Here is an 18,823-nt window from a genome sequence, read left to right as displayed (position 1 = left end):
CTTTCAGATCGCTGGTCTTTAGCTGAGCTCATATCCAATAAGATCAGTGAGAAAGTGGTGAACAGGATGTGAGGTGCTCAAAATGTAATTTGTTTGAACTGGAACTTCTCTCTTCTGCACTAGGGTCATTGCAATGATTGACCCGGACCAAAAGTCACATAACTTGGCTCCTTTTGGAACGCTACAACAACCAAGACCCCTGATTGTGGCCATCTAGGCATAACTTCCATGGAATGACCACAAGTACCCCCCTCCCCCCCCCCCGCCAGACCTGTACTCCACTAATTTGGGGACCAAGCATTCTGACCCAGAAATTGTAACTGAAGACTGTTGCAGTTTGATCAAGTGGCAAAACAGCCTTCTTCTGCCAGTGTCAATGTATCATATGGTATCCCCAGTGGAAATGTGTACTGGGGAGTTAGCTCTGCCCTTTAAAGCAGTGTTCTTCAACCACTGGTCCGCAGATCGGTGCCGGTCCACAAAATAATTATTTTATTTCCACCAGTCCATAGCTGTAAAAAGGTTGAAGAACAGGTAACGCTTCTCCCTGCTTCGCTGATGCAGAAACGGATCATTTGCTTGCAGCAGCAAATACTCAAGCCTTCCCCCCGACGTCATTTCTGATGTCTTAGAGGAAGTTCCAGGCCAACCAGGTAGCAATTGGCTGGCCCAGAACTTCCTCTCCGACGTCAGAATTGATGTCGGGGGAGCGGGGGCGGAGAGAAGACTTGTAAGCCTGGCGCTTGTGCAGTGCAGTCGCTGCACACGCCTTGATGTTGCTGGGTCGGGGAAGCAGAGTGGCTTGGCTAGGGTGCATCGGGGAAGCAGGCTGGCTTGGCTTGTCAGGGGCCAGGGGAAGCAGGGTGGCTTGGCTAGGGTGCGTCGGGGAAGCAGGCTGGCTTGGCTTGTCAGGGGCCAGGGGAAGCAGGGTGGCTTGGCTTGTGGGGGGCAGGGGAAGCAGGGTGCGTTGGGGAAGTAGGGTGACTTGGCTTGTTGGGGGGCAGGGGAAGCAGGATGGCTTGGGGGGCATGGAGACAGAAAGAAAGAGAAAAAAATGAAAGAGAGGATGCACAATCAGAAGGAAGTGCAACCAGAGAGTCATGAAATCACCAGATAAAGGTAGGAAAAATGATTTTATTTTAAATTTAGTGGGCAAAATGTGTCACTTTTGAGAATTTATATCTGCTGTTTATATTTTGCACTATATTTAATGGGATCCGGAGAAACCGGGAAGGATCCGGGATCGGGGGGGAATGGATCCGGGGGTCCCGTTCCTGTCACTCTTACACCCAACCTCTCTCCTCCCTTACTTATATAATTCCACTGGAGTTCCGTTCCTTCCCTAACCATGTAAACCGTGTCGAGCTCCATCTGCGGAGATGATGCGGTATATAAATCCAAGATTTAGTTTAGTTTAGTTTAGTTTAGTCTTGTCCGTTTTGAGGAAAAAAATAAATGGTCACATTAGGTATTACTCGCAGATTCTTCTTGGGCCTGGCTCTGTCTTTATGCACTCAGAAACGGATGGGTTTATGCTCATTTGCCAGCAGGTGGAGACTGAGACACTGACTTTTGGCATCAGTACAAGTGGGCTGTGCAGTCCCTCTTACAACTGGTCTTTTCTCATTCTCCAGGAAGTCTGTGTGCAGTCTGTGCTGAGGTTTTTTAAGGCCTGTTGGATCTGGTTAGTGAATCTTTCTTGTCCCTTTGTCCGGACTGAGCTTGGGGGACCCTCTCGGGGATTCTATTGACTTCGGGGGTGTCACACTTGGAAGGGTTGAGCCCTCCCCCCCCATAACCCCCACCTCCTTAGGTTTTTCAGAATCTTGAGGAGCCTCAACTGTATGCCTTGCCACCGATACTGGCACTGACTACAGTTTAGAGTGCCTGTGGGGTCTGCTTTTTCTTGATACATTTGGTTGGCTGTGAGAAGAACTAAAAAAGAGAAAATAAAAGAAACAAGAAATAAAAGGAGCTTAGTATTGAAAAAAAAAAAAGAGGCCTGAGGCCACTGTTTTTTACACAGTGTTGTTATGAGTGGGTTTTTGGTGCTTTCATTATGAGCACTTCAAAAAAGCAGAACGTGCACTTTTTGTGGGCGCCAATTGGTGGATGCAGCTGGCGGGTGCACAAAATGCTCCGGCCGCCTCGAGGGAGACACGGCTTTGGGTGTTGGCATGCCGGGTTCTCCTTTGCATGTGCATCACTCATCAGCAGAGGTGAACCCTGGGCTTTCTCTGTTGCCCATGCTGGGTTTTCCTCAGCTATCAGTGGTCAGTCGGATTTAGTGTTGCGGTCCGCCGGGGAGGCTGAGGATTCCGTTTTAGCTGAGGCTGGTGGTTTTTCTGTAGCGGCAGGGTCAGCTATGCCTTTGGGGCTGGTTATGTTTTCTGGTGACAGTTTAGCGATGGCCCTTCCCTCAGTTTTGGCGGGAAGCATGTCTAATTTGCCCACGGCCTCAGGTGACCTTCCTCCTGTCTTGGAAAGGCAGTAACAGTTCTTACATATTTTTTTTGTAATTATGTTTATTAGCAATGACAATACAGACTGTACAGTCAACCAACATTACATGTCTTCTGCTCCTAACGTAAATGCTATGTTGCCACTGGGTTTTTTTTTCCCATGATTTGGTGTTGGCCCTATGCAAGACTTATTTACATGCAGCTGGGGGTCCTGCTTTGGTGCCAGGGGTCTTGAGGTCATCTGAGGGGTTTGTCCCTGCCACAGCTGCCCCCGTTCAGTCTCCTGCCAGGCTGCCTTTATCCAACCCTCTCAGTCTTCTTCCAAGCGGCCGCAGGCGTCTTGGGGATGAGGATTCTTTCATGGCTGATCAGTTTTCTCTGGATGAGGAGTGGGATCTTGGGGGGAACCTTACAGATCCGTCAGGGGGGGCTGATTTTTTGGATGGAGACTTTAGAGGCGCCGGTTGGCAAGGACGTGTCTGTTCGCATATTTCAATGGGAAGAGTTGCAGGAGCTCATTTTTCAGGAGTCTTCTGTTTTACACTTTGAAGAGGAGGCCAAGGACCTCTCTCTCATGTTGTGGACCCTCTCCTGAGAGGGATCCGTTCAGCATCCCACTCTTTTCCTATGCATCAGGATATTTGGGATTTAGTGCACGCTCAGTGGAAAGTTCCAGACGTGCCTTTTCGCGTGACACAGTCCATGACAAGACTCTACCCCATCCCTGATGGCAATAAAGATACCTTTAAGTCTTATATGGTTGATGCAATTTTCTTGGCTATCACATGCAGACATACCATGCCGGTTGAAGGCAGTTCGGCCCTGATAGACCCTCAGGACGTAAAATGGAGGCTCTGCTTAAAGAGTTTTGATGTTGGTGCCCTGGCTGTCCAGGCAGCGATTTGTGGCGGTCTGGTGGCCCGGGCTTGTTTCCGGTGGTCTGAGAGAGTTCTTGACCGCGAGGCCGCTGACTGGTCCTTAGTGGATCAGGAAGTGGCTAAGATTGAGCTAGGCACTTCTTATCTCTCTGATGCCATGTATGATCTTTAACGTGCCTCGGCTAAGTTCATGGTTCTTGAGGTAGCTACCCACCGTACCCTGTGGCTTCAGGGTTGGTCAGCGGATGCGGCATCTATGACTAAGCTCAGTAAATTCCCCTTTCAGGGCTCCTTTCTTTTTAGAGAGGAGTTAGATAAGCTGGTTCAGGTTTTGAGCGACTCTAAAGTGCCTCGATTACTAGAGGACTGACCTCGCCAGACTTCGCGAGGTGGTTCTGCCCGGGGGGCATTTGCATGACTTTCGGAGGATGTTTCTTTCAACACATGCAGTCCTTTTGGGGGGGATCCACTATGGGGCGGTGTTGTGACTCCTCCAGGGGCTCCTCCGCTGCCCATCTGGCCCAATGACTCGTTGCGGGTCCTTTCCCTGGTTCCTGTCGGAGTCTGACTGTGGGAGTTTTACCGGGGGTGGGCCAAGATCACCACAGATCAGTGGGTCCTGGAAGTGATTCAGGACTGTTATGCTCTGGAGTCTTTCTGACCTTTGCCAGATGGTTTCCTCCTCTCCTTGTCAGGTGACTTGGAAGAAGAGGGCTTTTTGCCAGACACTGCTCAGGTTGCTTGGCCTCAAAGCAGTACCGTATTTTCTCGCATATAACGCGCGCGTTATACGTGGTTTTTACAAACCGCGCATACTCTTGCGCGTTATATGCGTGAGCGCGTTGTACAAAATTTTTTTTACATAGTTTCCCCCTCCCGACGCCCGATTCATCACCCGGAAGAAGCGCTCGCACTCCCACCCCGAAGGACCGCTCGCACCCCCACCCGAAGGACCACTCGCACCCCCACAGCCTCCCCCCCTCCCCCATGGAGAAGCTGTCTACCTTGTTTCTGGATGCCAGCCCAGCTGCTTCCTCTGCCGGTGGTCCTGCCCCTTCTCAGAGCCCTGTGCTGCGCTGCTTCCTCTTCAGGCGGTCCCGCCCTTTCTCTGATGTCAGAGAAAGGGTGGGACCGCCGGAAGAAAAAGCAGCGCAGCAGGGCTCAGAGAAGGGGCGGGACCGCCGGCAGAGAAAACAGCTGTGCTCGTTGGCATCTGGAAACAAGGTAGACTGCTTCTCCATGGGGGAGGGGGGTGAGGCTGTGGGGGTGCGAGCGGTTCTTCGGGTAGAGGTGCGAGCGGTCCTTCGGGGTGGGGGTGCGAGCGGTCCTTCAGGGTGGGGGTGCGGGTGCGTGCGAGCGGTCTTTCGGGGTGGGGGTGCGAGCGGTCCTGCGGGGGGGTGAATCGGACGTCGGGGGGGGGCATCAGGCTTTCAGGGTAGGGACAGGACTTCAAGGAGGAAAGGAGAGTCGGGGCGGGCGAAAGGAGAGTCAGGCAGCATGCGCGGTATACGGGTGTGCGCGGTATATAAAAATTTATATACATAAATATGTGTTTTTTGCGCGCTATACCCGTGTGCGCGTTTTACACGGGTGCGCGTTATCTATGTGAAAATACAGTAGTCCCAGTACCTTCTCAGGAGATGCGCAATGGCAGGTACTTCATTTACTTTGTAGTGCCCAAGAAAGAGGGGGTCTTTTTGGCCTATTTTGGATCTCAAAAATTTCAACAGGGCTCTCCAAGTTCCCTCTTTTCTTATGGAAACCCTAAAATCCATAATTCTGGCGGTCCAGCCTGGGGAGTTTCTGACTTCTCTCGACCTGATGGAGGCTTATCTGCATGTTCCGAATCGGGCCTCCCATCAGCTATTCCTTCGCTTTGCAATCTTGGGAGAGCATTATCAGTTTTGTGCGCTTTTTGGTCTAGCCATGGCACCACGGACCTTCACTAAGATTATGGTGGTGGTAGTGGCGGCGGCCTTGCGCAAGGAGGGCATTCTGGTACACCCCTATCTGGACAACTGGTTGATTCGTGCAAAGTCGTTTCAGGAGAGCTCCCAGGTTACGACTCGGGTTATGAAGTTTCTGCAGTCACTGGGCTGGGTGGTCAACCTGTCCAAGAGCTGATTGACTCCATCTCAGTGCTTGGAGTATCTCGGCGTTCTGTTCAATACCAATTTAGGGAGAGTGTTCCGTCCAGAAGCCAGGGTTTGTAAATTACAGTTACAGATTTGTTCCCTGATGGTTTGTCACTACCCTCAGGCACAGGACTTTCTGCAGGTCTTGGGGTCGATGGCGGCCTCCCTGGAAGTGATCAGGCGGGCTCGGGCTCACATGCGCCCTCTTCAATATGTGCTTCTTTGGTGGTGGTTGCCACAGATTCACGATCTGGACTTTCTCATTTCTCTTTGGGGGTTAGTTTGTCACAGCCTGTGCTGGTGGCTACAGTCTTCCAATCTGATCAGGGAGTGAGCCTAGATCAGCCCCAGTGGGCAGTGCTCACAGACGCCAGTCTCCTTGGTGGGGGCTCAGTGTCTCGGTTGCTCGGCTCAGGGCAACTGGTTGCCAATGGAGGCATCCTGGTCAATCAATGTTCTGGAGACCAGAGCCATTCGGCTAACACTGGTGGAATTCCAGTCCTTGCTGGAGGGCAAGTCAGTTTGAGTTCTCTCAAACAATGCCATAGTGGTGGCCTGTGTCATTCGTTTAGGGGGGTAGGCACCAATAGTCATCTAGTGGCGCTGGAGACCTCCCTCCTCACGGAATGGGTGGAGGCTCATGTTCTGGACATCTCGTCCTCCCACATAGCCGGAGTGGACAATGTCCAGGCGGACTTTCTCAGTCGTCATTCTCTGGATCCCAGCGATTGGTGTCTTGGGCTAGAGGCCTTCAAGTTTATTGTTCAGTCCTGGGGGTCAGCCGATCGTGGGCCTCATGGCAGCACTAATACTTCAGCTAGATCTTAGTAGTGCTTTTGACCTGGTAGACCACAAGATTCTACTGGGATGTCTGGATACCGCAGGTATCTCCGGAAAAGTTCGAGACTGGTTTCAGGGCTTTTTGAAAAAAAGATCTTATCAGGTATTTAGCAATGGTCAATATTCTGATTCTTAGAGTAACCTTTGTGGGGTACCTCAGGGTTCACCATTGTCACCCACCTTGTTTAACATCTATGTTGCCCCCATGGCTGATTTATTACAAAGTTTAAATGTAATATTTCATATTTGCGTCAACAACATCACGATACTGATACCAGTTATCTCTCTTACTGCGGAAATAAAAGATCAGATTATCTTTATTCTAAATCGGATTGAACAATGGACTATCGAATTTAAGTTGAAATTAAATACTGAAAAAACTAGATTTTTCCTTGCTTCCTCTTTTTATTTAAGAGGACAAGAATATCCAGTAGTTCCCTCCCTTAAAGTTTTAGGAATTACATCTAACTTTGGTGGAACATACTGATATGCTTGTTAAGAAATGCTTCTTCGCTTTATGGAAACTGCGTACCATCAAAAAATATTTTGACCCCACTTCTTTCAGACTACTAGATCAGGCACTAATCTTGTCTATCCTTGACTACTATTTGGAATCCTATAAAACAATCTTAGGAAGACTAAGGCTAATTCAAAATACAGCTGTCCGATTAATCTTTGGGCTGAAAAATCAGCAACATGTCAGCCCTTACCAATAGAAGCTAGAATATTTTTCAAATTTGCCTGTTATTTGGATTATCACCATTTTACCTTTTTTCTCATTTTGAATTGTATAGTCCAACTAAGTCTACTTGGCGCTCTGGTTTATTTACTTTTTCTAATCCCAAAAACAGTCGTTAAAAAAGTTTTTTGATAGAACCTTGGCCTATCAGGCAGGCAAAGTCCAAGCTTGGTTAGATGATATGATTCGACAGACTGCATCTTATTGCATTTTCAGGAAATTAGTTAAGACTTATTTGTTTAAAAAATTTGTTACTTGATCAATGATTATATTATAGTACTCGCACTATAGTTTTTTCTAAATGGTATATTGTACTGTGGCTTCTTATATGCTTTGTTTCATCACCAAATTGTTCAGTCTCCTTACTTTGTGAACCACCTAGAACTCTGGGTATTGGGTGGTATAGAAAATAAAGTTATTGTTATTATTATTATTTTCTGGATGTGATTAGATTCCTGAGAGCTGCGAAATTGCTCTGACCACCTATGAGGTGGTCAGTTTCTGCCTGGGACCTCAATCTGGTTCTCTGTGTGCTTATTCGTCCTCTGTTTGAGCTTTTCTATTCCTGTATGTTGAAGGGCCTTACTGTTAAGGCACTCTTCCTGGTGGCCATTACTTCCACGAGATGCGTGTCTGAGCTACAGGCTTTCTCTTGTAGGCCGTCTTTCCTGGAGTTCTCTCAGGAGCGGGTCGTGCTGCGGACGGTTTCCTCCTATCTGCCAAAGGTAGTTTCGCTTTTTCATGTTAACCAGTCTGTGGTTTTCCAATTCTTGGGTAGTCGTGAGGGCTTTTTGGGGCAGACAGTTGCACAAATTGGACATCCATAGGATCCATCGCTCTTATGTTCAGAGGACCCAGGAGTTCTGGAAATTGGATCTGGAGTCTGTCATAGGGGAAAACACCCTCCATGGATTCAAGACAAAGTTAGACAAGTTCCTGCTGAACAAGAACGTACATTGATAGGGCTAGTCTCAGTTAGGGCGCTGGTCTTTGACCAGAGGGCCGTCATGTGAGCGGACTGCTGGGCATGATGGACCATTGGTCTGACTCAACAGTGGCAATTCTTATGTTCTTATCATCTGTTTGTCCTCTTAGCGGATCCTCATAAGGTGCTTCTAAGGCTACCATTGCGCGCTGGATCAAGGAGGCTATCACTTCAGCGTACTTTCTTCAAAAGAAGCCTGTTCTGGAATTTCTCAAAGCTCATTGCACTCAGTGTCAGGCAGCTTTTTGGGCAGAGTCTTCTCTTATACCTCCGGTGGAGATCTGTAAAGCTGCCATTCTCTTCTCACCATTCCTTTGTGCAGCACTACCATGTGGACATTCAGGTGCATCAAGACACAATGTTCGCTGAGCGCGTTCTAGTGGTGGCTCTTCGGGAGTCCCACCTATGATGGGTACTGCTTTGGTACGTCCCATCCGTTTCTGTGTCGGTCTGGAGGGACGATAAAGAAGGAGAAATTAGGTCCTTACCTGCTAATTTTCTTTCTTTTAGTCTCTCCGAGCCCCGCCCTGTCATGTGCTGTGTTTTTGCAAAGAGTACAGTTTTTCTGCGGGTGTTGGTTGTTGTTGGGGGAGTTACAAAAGCAGCGGCATTTGGTTTGGCTGGTTTAGCTGGCGAACTGTGGGATATTTGGGAAAGGTTCTTGTTTTAATCAGTATTCAATAGTGTTTTCCTGGTTCTCTTGGGCTAGGCTTATGTTTTATCTCCATGTGATTGTGGAGTCATATGTTCTGAATCAGCGTAGTTGATTTCTGCTTGGCTATTCATAAAGACTGATTATAAGAGGGATTGCACAGCCCACTTGTGCTGATGCCAAAGTCAGTGTTTCAGTCTCCACCTGCTGGCAGAGGAGTGTAAACCCATCCGTTTCTGTTCCGGTCTGGAGAGACTAATAGAAAGAAAATTAGCAGGTAAGGACCTAATTTCTCTGTTTTTTCAAGCAAAAAAAAAGGAAAGAAATTAAATTATTTGACCCGGATTTTCTAGCCAGCGCTGTTGTTGACGGCCATCTTAAAAGCAGCTGCTGATCGTGTGTCGATCACATGATGGCAGCAGTTAGAGAATTGCACCTTTGGAAAAGATAGGCACCGGAAATGTAGGCTAAGGTTTTCCAGGCTTACTTTACTAGCGCTTACTTTTGATATGAATCATGCCTATGTAGGCATTTTAAGCCATCTAACACCTCTTTCGACATTAGCAACACCTACAGTGGCATTAGGTGCCATATCGTGCTTATGGAGGCACGATACCAGCACTGATTTTTTTAGGCACCAATAGGCGCCTTGAGAATCGGTGAAAAAAGGCATTTAAACAGCATTTTTCACTGAGCTTAGTTGCCTGTTAGCGCCTGAAAAAACGATGCCATTTAGAGAATCTAGGCCTTTGTGCCATACTTTGAGGTCTGTTTGGTTTGTAGCAGTTCTGATTATTCAGTTATTTTATATTGACTTGATTTTATCCATGTCTTTTTGAGTTATACATATATTGTTTGCTTGTAATTTGTGTCTTATTTCTGTATAATTCACTGTTTATTATTGCTTTTTATTTTGGATTGTTTGGTATTCGAATGATTATTTTATGATTTATCACAGTGTCTTTTAACCAGTCCTTGAAGTACATCAAGCCAGTCGGGTTTTCAGAATATCCACAATGAATATGCAAGATTGAGGGCTGTGTACCAAAGAGGCAGTGCATGGAAATCTATCTTATGCATATTCATTGTGGATATTCTGAAAACCCAGCTGGCTTGATGTGCCCCAAGGACTGGGTTTAGAGAGACTGATTTATATGATACGGTATGTTTTGAATATGGATTTTATTTGCTTTGAACTTGATTACTATCTATGTAAAAGTGTCTATTGTGAGGATTTAATTTTTCAGTTTTTCTTCTTTTTCCTCTCTATAGGGATTACAATTGAGGAGCTGCTGACATCTTGGTTGAAGGACTATGAGATCTTGGAGGATAGACATACCTATATCCAATGGTAAAACTGGCAGTACAGCAGATCCTCCTAGATTGAGGCTTTTGATAGCCTTGGTATCATTCAGTGTCCCTGTTTTGTTCTTTTAGAAAATCATTTCTTTCACCTTGGTTGGTACTTCTTGATACTTAACTTTGGTTTGGTGCTTTGTTTTTGGAGGTGCCATGCTTGGAGGTAGTGCTTGGTTTGTGAGGCTGGGCTGTGGCTGAGGGTGCTGTTTGCTTGCCATAGTGCCCCATTTGTGAAATTCAGCTCCAAAAATGCTTTTGACACCTGGGAAATGAAAAGCATTTGTGTCCTTCAGATGAACATGACATATGATGCCCCCTGTTTAAACTCTTCTGTTTTTTTTGTAGTGCTTTGCACATTGTGTAAACCTCACTTAGGGTGCTAGTTCAGTCTATCCCTCCATCTGCAGGAATGATAGCATTCCAGGGGCGGGGGTGGGGGGGTTGTACTGAGTTGGTGAAAAGGAGACAGGAGCTTCCACTATGTTTCTATATGGAACGCTATTGAAAAAGATGTGGGTGAGCTCATTTTCAGCAGGGTAACTAAAAAAGTCTTGGATGATCTACGGGTGTGCTGAATTTTGATTTTTCCTTTCTTTTATCATATCCAAATTCACTTATTGCAGTTTCTTCTCTTGGTCACTTTTTTAATTGTCTCTGTCTTTGTTTCAGGTTGTTCCCTCTGCGGGAAGAGGGCATGAATTGGCATGCAACACCACTGACACAAAAGGAAATTCAGGTGCGCATCTTTTTAACAGTTTTTGGTTTGTTGTTTTTTTTTAAATAAATTCTTTATTCCTTTTTAAAACATATACAATAATTGAAATACAGATTCATAAGAACATAAGCAATGCCTCTGCTGGGTCAGACCTTAGGTCCATCTTGCCCAGCAGTCCGCTCACGCGGCGGCCCAACAGGTCCAGGACCTGAGTAGTAATCCTCTATTTATACCCTTCTATTCCCTTTTCCAGCAGGAAAATGCCCAATCCTCTCTTAAATCCCAGTACTGTATTCTGCCCTATAATGTCCTCTGGAAGCGCATTCCAAGTGTCCACCACACGTTGGATAAAGAAGAACTTCCTGGCATTTGTATTGAATCTGTCCCCTTTCAACTTTTCCGAATGCCCTCTTGTTCTTTTATTTTTTGAAAGTTTGAAGAATCTGTCCCTCTCTACTCTCTCTATGCCCCTCATGATCTTATAAGTCTCTATCATATCCCCTCTAAGTCTCCTCTTCTCCAGGGAAAAGAGACCCAGTTTCTCCAATCTCTCAGCGTATGAAAGGTTTTCCATCCCTTTTATCAGATGTGTCGCTCTTCTCTGAACTCTCTCGAGTAACGCCATATCCTTCTTAAGGTATGGCGACCAAAACTGGACACAGTATTCCAGGTGTGGGCGCACCATCGCCCGATACAGCGGCAGGATAACTTCTTTTGTCCTGGTTGTAATACTCTTCTTGATTATACCTAGCATTCTATTCGCTCTATTAGCAGCTGCTGCGCACTGTGCCGTCGGCTTCATTGACCTGTCCACCATTATCCCCAAGTCCCTCTCTTGGGTACTCTCATTCAATAACATCCCTCCCATCGTATAGTTGTACCTCAGATTTCTGCTTCCCACATGCAATACTTTACATTTCTCAACGTTGAACTTCATTTGCCATTTTGTCGCCCATTCCCCTAGTTTGTTCAAGTCTCTTTGCAATTCCTCACAGTCCTCTTTAGTCCGAGCTCCCCTAAATAGTTTGGTGTCATCTGCAAATTTTATTATCTCACACTTCGTCCCTGTTTCTAGATCATTTATGAATATATTAAATAACAGCGGCCCGAGCACCGAGCCCTGCGGAACACCACTCGTGACCCTCCTCCAGTCAGAGTAGTGGCCCTTCAACCCTACCCTTTGTTTCCTACCTGCCAACCAGTTTCTGATCCATCTATGTACGTCTCCGTCCACCCCATGGTTCTTCAGTTTCCGGAGTAATCGTTCATGAGGCACCTTGTCAAAGGCTTTTTGGAAATCAAGGTATATGATGTCTATGGGGTCACCTCTGTCCATCTGTTTGTTAATTCCTTCAAAGAAGTGTAATAAGTTGGTTAGGCACGATCTCCCCCTGCAGAAACCATGTTGGCTGGTTATCAAAAGTTTGTTTCTTTCCAAGTGATCATCGATGTTTTCTTTTATCAGTGCTTCCGCCATTTTTCCCGGAACCGAGGTCAGACTCACCGGTCGGTAGTTTCCCGGGTCACCTCTTGATCCCTTTCAATTATTCATTTTACAATATAGACATCACTTAAAATTTTTCAAATATTCAAGTTTTTGGTATTGTCAGAGGAGTCTCGTTAAAGCTTGTTTGAAAATATAAACAGAATCGAGTCATCCATTGGATCTCATTGCATATATTATTGTGAAAATAACATGGCAGTATTAGCACATGCAGGCATTTTACACATCACCATCAGCTGACATTGCACAACAGTGTCATATTAGCAATATGTGTATGCACACTGTGCATTCACCAGAGCATCATATCACCAGAAATGACCTTGGTCTCTGGTTCATGGTATTGGTGGTAGGCTTATTGGTATATAAAACTTTTTTTTTTTTTAATACAAGGATTAACCATAAAATCTACTTTTTAAAGCAACTAAAATCATAAACAACTTTAAACTTGACACTAGAGAATGACACGGTGACAAAATTCATCACCGTTCCCGTCCTCACGGATAACCGCGGTAAACCATCTTCATGTCATTCTTTAAGGAGAGAGGGAAGAATCAGAGTATGAATGGCCACAACCACTTACCCTCAAGCTTTGCTTTGAAGAATGCTGGTGTAGAAGGACTGAGGTTGAAATAGACACTAAAAAATGACATGGGATTATTTCCCGCGGTTATCTGCGGGGACGGGAACGGTGATGAATTTTGTCACCATGTCATTCTATACTTGACACTACTCGCAATGTACTTAAAGCAACCTGAAGTGTTTCCCACTTAGTGCATAAGCAACCTGTGGAATTTGTTGTCAGAAGTCAAGGAAGGAAGGAAGTTAGCATAGCTGGGTTTGAAAAGGGTTTAGACCTTATTTTATCCGAAGGAAAATGCAGTAGGGATGGCATGCAATTAGATTCCTCGCTAATATACAAGAAACCTTAACCAGATCTGTTTGGAGTCTTGCATTTATGGTCTGCTGTATCACATCAGAGTTATGGATGCCTGTTGCATGTATTTAGGGCTTGATTCTATAAATGGTGCCTAACTTTTAGGTGCCGGTCTGCACAGATGTCAATAAATGCTATATCACATCGGAGTTATGGATGCCCGATGCATGTATTTAAGGCTTGATTCTATAAATGGTGCCTAACCTCACCTAACTTTTAGGTGCTGGTCTGCACAGTTGTCAATCAACCACTAGGCATCCTTTATAGAATCACACCTAGCAGCACCTAAGTGGACTTAGATGTTGCTAGACATTCTTGAGGTAGGCGCCTAGTGATGCCTAAGGTCACCAGGCCTATTCTCCGCCCCTAACCAGGCCTACCTTTTCAGATAGGTGTCAGAGGGTGCCTTGACTTTGGTGTCGATAGGCGCTGTGCAAATATCCACGCTTATGTTCAATTATAAATTAAAATACTTTTTAAATCAGTTTTTAATGGCATGGTCAATTACCACACCATTTAATCAATTTTTAAAAAATTAAATTTTGTGTGGATTTAAGTTAGGTGTCCATGATTAAGGCACCTAGCAAGGCCTAAAGTACAAGTAGGCTCCATTTATAGAATCTGGCCCTTTTGCTGAAATACTTTCCATGCTGGGTCCTTTGAACTGTCTTGTCCTACCATAGAATAAAGATCTTCATTTGGAACCAAATTTCCTCATTTATTTTCTTCATGGTCATCTTGACTGCATTCCTTCTGCATATCCTTGTTGGGGACATTGTTCTTGTTTTTGTCATGAGCAATTACCATCTATGTGGCCTTAGGAAAACTGTTGCATATCTCTGTGAGGGTGAAGGAACAAAGTCTGCTAGTCTTTGTGCACTGGTTAGTTTCAGAATTTTGTGAGTATACAATGCAAAAATGAGTTTTGTGTGTGAGCTAACCATGTGCAGCACCAGCACACAGCTTCATTAGCATGGATTTAAATGTACTATTAGCAGTTCAGCATAGATACTGAGAAGTATTAATCTTTTTGGTCTTCTGTGTACAATCTGAGGCTTTAATGTGGGGTCTGAGGAGGCATTCATCCATGCCTTTTTCTTCACTTTACTGCGAACATATAACTTGCAGCTTTTTTTTTATGGGTTCTGTAAGTCTGTCTGACAAGGTGCTTGGCTTACTGGACCTTTGGTCTGACTCAGGATGGCTTATGTCCTTAATTATGCGAAGAATAGATCTGTCTCCTTACTACTATGACAGAGAGAGTACTCTGGTTGTCTGTATTGCACTACAGATGCCCAGCCTTGTAAGAGTAGCAGTAAACCATTTGAGACCTTTAAACCGAAAAGTTTGATGGATTGGATACTTGGAAAATGATGACAGATAAAGACCTTATGATCTGTCCATACACCCCTGTGCTTGTCCCTTACTTTGTTGAATTTGGATGCACATTACTGGGAGGCTGCTCTTCACAACCACCACCCTTTCTGAAAAAGTGTTTTTCTTTAGATTACTCTTGAGTCTGACTCCTTGTTTCAGAGCTCTCTTCCATTGGATAGTTGATGCCAAATGCATGCACTAAATTCAAGTACTTCTATGATTTTTTTTTTTGATTTTTTTTTTAGGAATTTAAAATATCTGACAAAGTTATGGATAGGTTTGTTCAAGCTTATGAGCTCATGCTGGGATTTTATGGCATCCGACTGGTGGCTCAAGAGACAGGGAAAGTATCCCGGGCACAAAACTGGAAGGAGAGGTTCCGGAACCTGAATGGGTGAGACAGTAGGGCAGCTCAACAGACTGATCTGTCCACACTGCTGAGCTGATATTTTCTGCTCTTAAATGCCCTCTCTATTGCTAGCTCATTCTTTGCCATTATTTTACTGTTTGTTTTTTACCTGGGGGTTTTTTTTTTTTCACTGACTGACTCTCACTGTATTAGTTGTTGGATGGTAACTGTCTTTCATTGCTGCATCTAATTGAAGTTAGTTACCAGTCATCAGTTGAGTAGACAAGCACTGATAATCTGGGTCAGGTACTTGCTACAGAAAGCTATTAAAAAAGGGTTTTCTGAAGTAAACAATCAGTTCACTATTTTAAAACATTTGTACCCCTTTTACTAAGCCATGATAGAGATTTCTACCACTGCCCGGGGCAAGAATTATGTCTGTATATCATGTAAAGGGGCTGGGGCAGGGCTATAAGGGTTTTCTGGATAGGGGCAATATTTAGCTTCTTTCTAGTTTATATAAAGTTAGGACTATGTATTCACTGAGCATACTTGTATAAATATTTCTGCTGACTATCCATATACAGATATGCATAAAACGTATTCATATACCTTTATTTGTTTGCTGGTAGATGATGCCTCCAGCAGTAGAACAGGATTTTGATACTTGAGATAATTTCTCAGCAGTTGGGTAGATATTACGAGACTAACCATTTTTTTCTTTTGGTATCTTGTGTTTCTTTATTTCAGGCATACGCATAATAATCTCAGAATAACACGCATTCTGAAGTGTCTGGGTGAGATGGGTTTCGAGCACTACCAGGCTTCACTCGTGAAGTTCTTCCTGAAGGAAACGCTGGTAGAGGGCACTCTGTCCAATGTCAAGCGAAGCGCCCTAGACTACTTTCTCTTCACCATCCGAAATAAGCAGCAGCGCAGGGAGCTGGTTCATTATGCCTGGAAACACTTCAAGCCAAGGGAAAACTTTGTGTGGGGCCCACTGAATAAACTGGAGAGGTTTGAAGCCCAACGGCAGAAGACAGCCATGAAGACAAGTCACATTGGCACACAAGGAGAAGATGAAACAGCAGAAGAGTGCAGCACTGAGGAGGAAATAAGATCAGAGCCCAAGGCTGTGATGAGCAAGGATGATTTCCAGGGTTGCACCTTAGACTGGGACAGGAAGTCTGGGCCAGGAAATGGTGACAAAGGGGAAATAGGTCATCAACTTCACAATGCTGATATGAAAAATGCCAACAATGATACTGGGTTAGGTCTGGCAAAGGACTGTAAAAAGAGAAAACTTGAGGGTCAGGCAACAAAAAACAGTAAGAATGGCATTGAGCAGCCAAATTCACCAGATGTTGACACCATTTCCAGCAGCTTCCAAGAAATTAGCATGACTCATTGTCATGGAGAAATGCCAGTGGTAGCATCAGCAGTGGATGAGAAGGGAACCACAGTGCAAACTGAAGACATGATAGAGTTAGATTTTGACACTGCCACAAAAAGGAGGAAAAGGGACCAGACAAAGGCAGAAAAAGGAAGCATCAAAGTCCCAGAAAGTCAAGACAATGACCCAAGTCCATGTGAAATGAAAGGAACGTCAACAGAAGGCTTTGTTGATAAGGAGCCTTTGAAGCAAGCTAAGGACATCTCAAAGATGGCATTCTTACAGTCTGATGATGGTAGTCGATTGCAGAACTCAGCTGTGAGCTCTGATTCTCTACTGCTTGCACACCAGCCCCACCCTGAGGGCAGTCTTGAACATGAGAATAATACAGCAACATTCAACTCAAAGGAAAATGTGCCAGCTCTTTGTGATAAAGCTCTTTTACTAAATGCAAACAAGGTAGCGAGCGCTGGAGAGGGAGTGGGGTGTATGAAATCAGGTAAAGAAATCGAGAAGGGAGTAGATCCCAGGGGAGATAGGCAGAAAGAGAGTAGTGCTACTGAGCTTGTAGAGAGAATACAGGATGGGATCCCATTAACTAACACTGAAAGATCCACAGAGGACCTGGGCTGTAGGACAGCCACAGAACTGGCAGTTGCGACCAGTGCACTTAACCAGAGGAAAGAGAATGTCCCTAGGGAAGAGGTGAATGAAACAGAAATAGAAGGTGTAAACCCTAAGGAGCACCCTGCAAAGGATACATCAGAAAGCCCTCAGATTCCTATACATGTACAACAGTGTAATTGAAAGGGCCCTGCAGGAGGGCAAAAGCAGGAAACATTAGCAAACATTGAAAATAAGGAGCAGAAGGAGTGTGAAGCTGCTCTTATCAAGAAAAGACTTAACAAAAGGAGAACCAGGAGATTCCTGGAAACAACATGCAAAGTATAGAGGGGCTGGTGATGCACATTAAAGAAACAAGTAGGAGCTTCGGTGAAGTATGTGGCCAAATGGCAAAACAGGAGGAGCAAGCCTTGTGGGGAGAGGAAATGCCAGAATGAGAGAGGAAAGATTTTCTTGCTTTTGGACACTAGGGAAAGACTTCCATATCATTGCTCCTATTTTGCATTTAGAGGATAATGTTTATTGGCTTGGGTGCTCAGCAGTCAAAAGGGTGTCCTGGGCTACAACACTATGCTTGCAATTCAGCAGTGTGGATAAGACAGTCTAAATTTCCCTAAGAAATAGACTGTGAACTGAGGCTGGGATGCTCTTTCCATGGTAGAAAGTCTTTCCATGGCCAAAATTCTCAGTGTAAAACCTTACCTCATGACTCATGCACTCTTCTTATGTCAAATTATTTTAAAAAATCCAGGGTAATAAAAAGATTTTTATATTGCATTATTGCAACATCTCTAAAAAAGTATGTTCTTGTTTGAATTACCTCACATGTTTTACTGCTCCATACCTAACTGCTGAAAACCTTTCTTTCTCTGCAGCATTTTTCCTCGGAGGGCAGCGAGGGGTCTGGCACATTGGTCAGGTCTTTATTCTGAACAGACAGCTTCCCTCTAGTACTCTTCTAAAACAGTGCAAGGTCACCCTGAGGATTTAGGGAATAGATTCACTACAGCTCTGTGTGTTAGGAGCCTGGTATGTATTGGACGACTGCTATCAGCCCTGCCAAAGGAGTAGGATAACCCAAACTACACAAACAAAAAAGCAAAGCTATGGGGGGGTTCTGAAGTAGTCTTCAATAAAATGTTAGCAGATATGCTAAATCCATAAATTGGTATATTTGTTGTTGTATGAAATCGTTATCTAATGAAACAAAAACAGCAGCTTGTTTATCATCCTTTAATGCAGTGTCTCTAGCATGCCCCGACGGGACCCGTTTTGCCCAAACGGGCTTTTTCAAGGGTTCAAATAGGAGCTCTGCATAATACAAAGAGTTACAGCATATCTTATTAATCTAATAATAAATTGTTAAAATATCAATTCTATTAATCTAATAGTAACTGTGTTTCCATTTACCAAACTTATTGAAACGTCGACTCAATTAGTTCTACAATTTTTCAGATATTGTGTAACAAATCTAAAAATATGTGATAATTTCAGGACAAAAATCTCATGGTGTACAACTATCTTAAATCTTAAGTTAAAACCAATCAAAATGAGACCTCTAATAATACATAAATTAAACTTAATATCTAAGAATTCAAATGTATAAATTTATAATTTAGATATGAAATGACATTTACAGACAATTAATTAAACAAGTGAATAAAGTTTAAAATACACTACCCAAGTGCTAATAAATAATGACCTCAATATAATTTAAAGTTACTTCTAAGACTACTCAATATACTTGTTCTATTTGTGATTGCCTAGAATGAAATAACTATATTTAAAATAATTAATTATCTAACTTCTTAAGGTTAAGTATCAAGTAATCTATATTTTCAACTTCTAAACAATGTATTCAATCGTGTCTAAAAACC

General features: G+C 44.3%; 1 protein-coding gene across 1 annotated transcript in view; it reads left to right on the top strand.

Moving 5' to 3' along the window:
* OGFR (opioid growth factor receptor) overlaps positions 1-17,723 on the top strand; it is a 32,905-nt gene extending 15,182 nt beyond the window's left edge. Inside the window, exons 5-8 of the mRNA XM_033962509.1 lie at positions 9,964-10,042; positions 10,720-10,786; positions 14,826-14,974; positions 15,680-17,723. Of these exons, the coding sequence (XP_033818400.1) occupies positions 9,964-10,042; positions 10,720-10,786; positions 14,826-14,974; positions 15,680-17,129 (1,745 nt within the window). The 3' untranslated portion in view covers positions 17,130-17,723. The remainder of the gene's footprint in view (positions 1-9,963; positions 10,043-10,719; positions 10,787-14,825; positions 14,975-15,679) is intronic.
* Positions 17,724-18,823: the final 1,100 nt, after the last annotated feature.

The sequence above is a fragment of the Geotrypetes seraphini genome, chromosome 11 (assembly GCF_902459505.1).
Source record: "Geotrypetes seraphini chromosome 11, aGeoSer1.1, whole genome shotgun sequence".
Classification (NCBI taxonomy): Eukaryota; Metazoa; Chordata; class Amphibia; order Gymnophiona; family Dermophiidae; genus Geotrypetes; species Geotrypetes seraphini.
The sequence above is the reverse complement of the archived record's forward strand: the minus strand, read 5'-3'. Positions and strand labels throughout refer to the sequence as shown.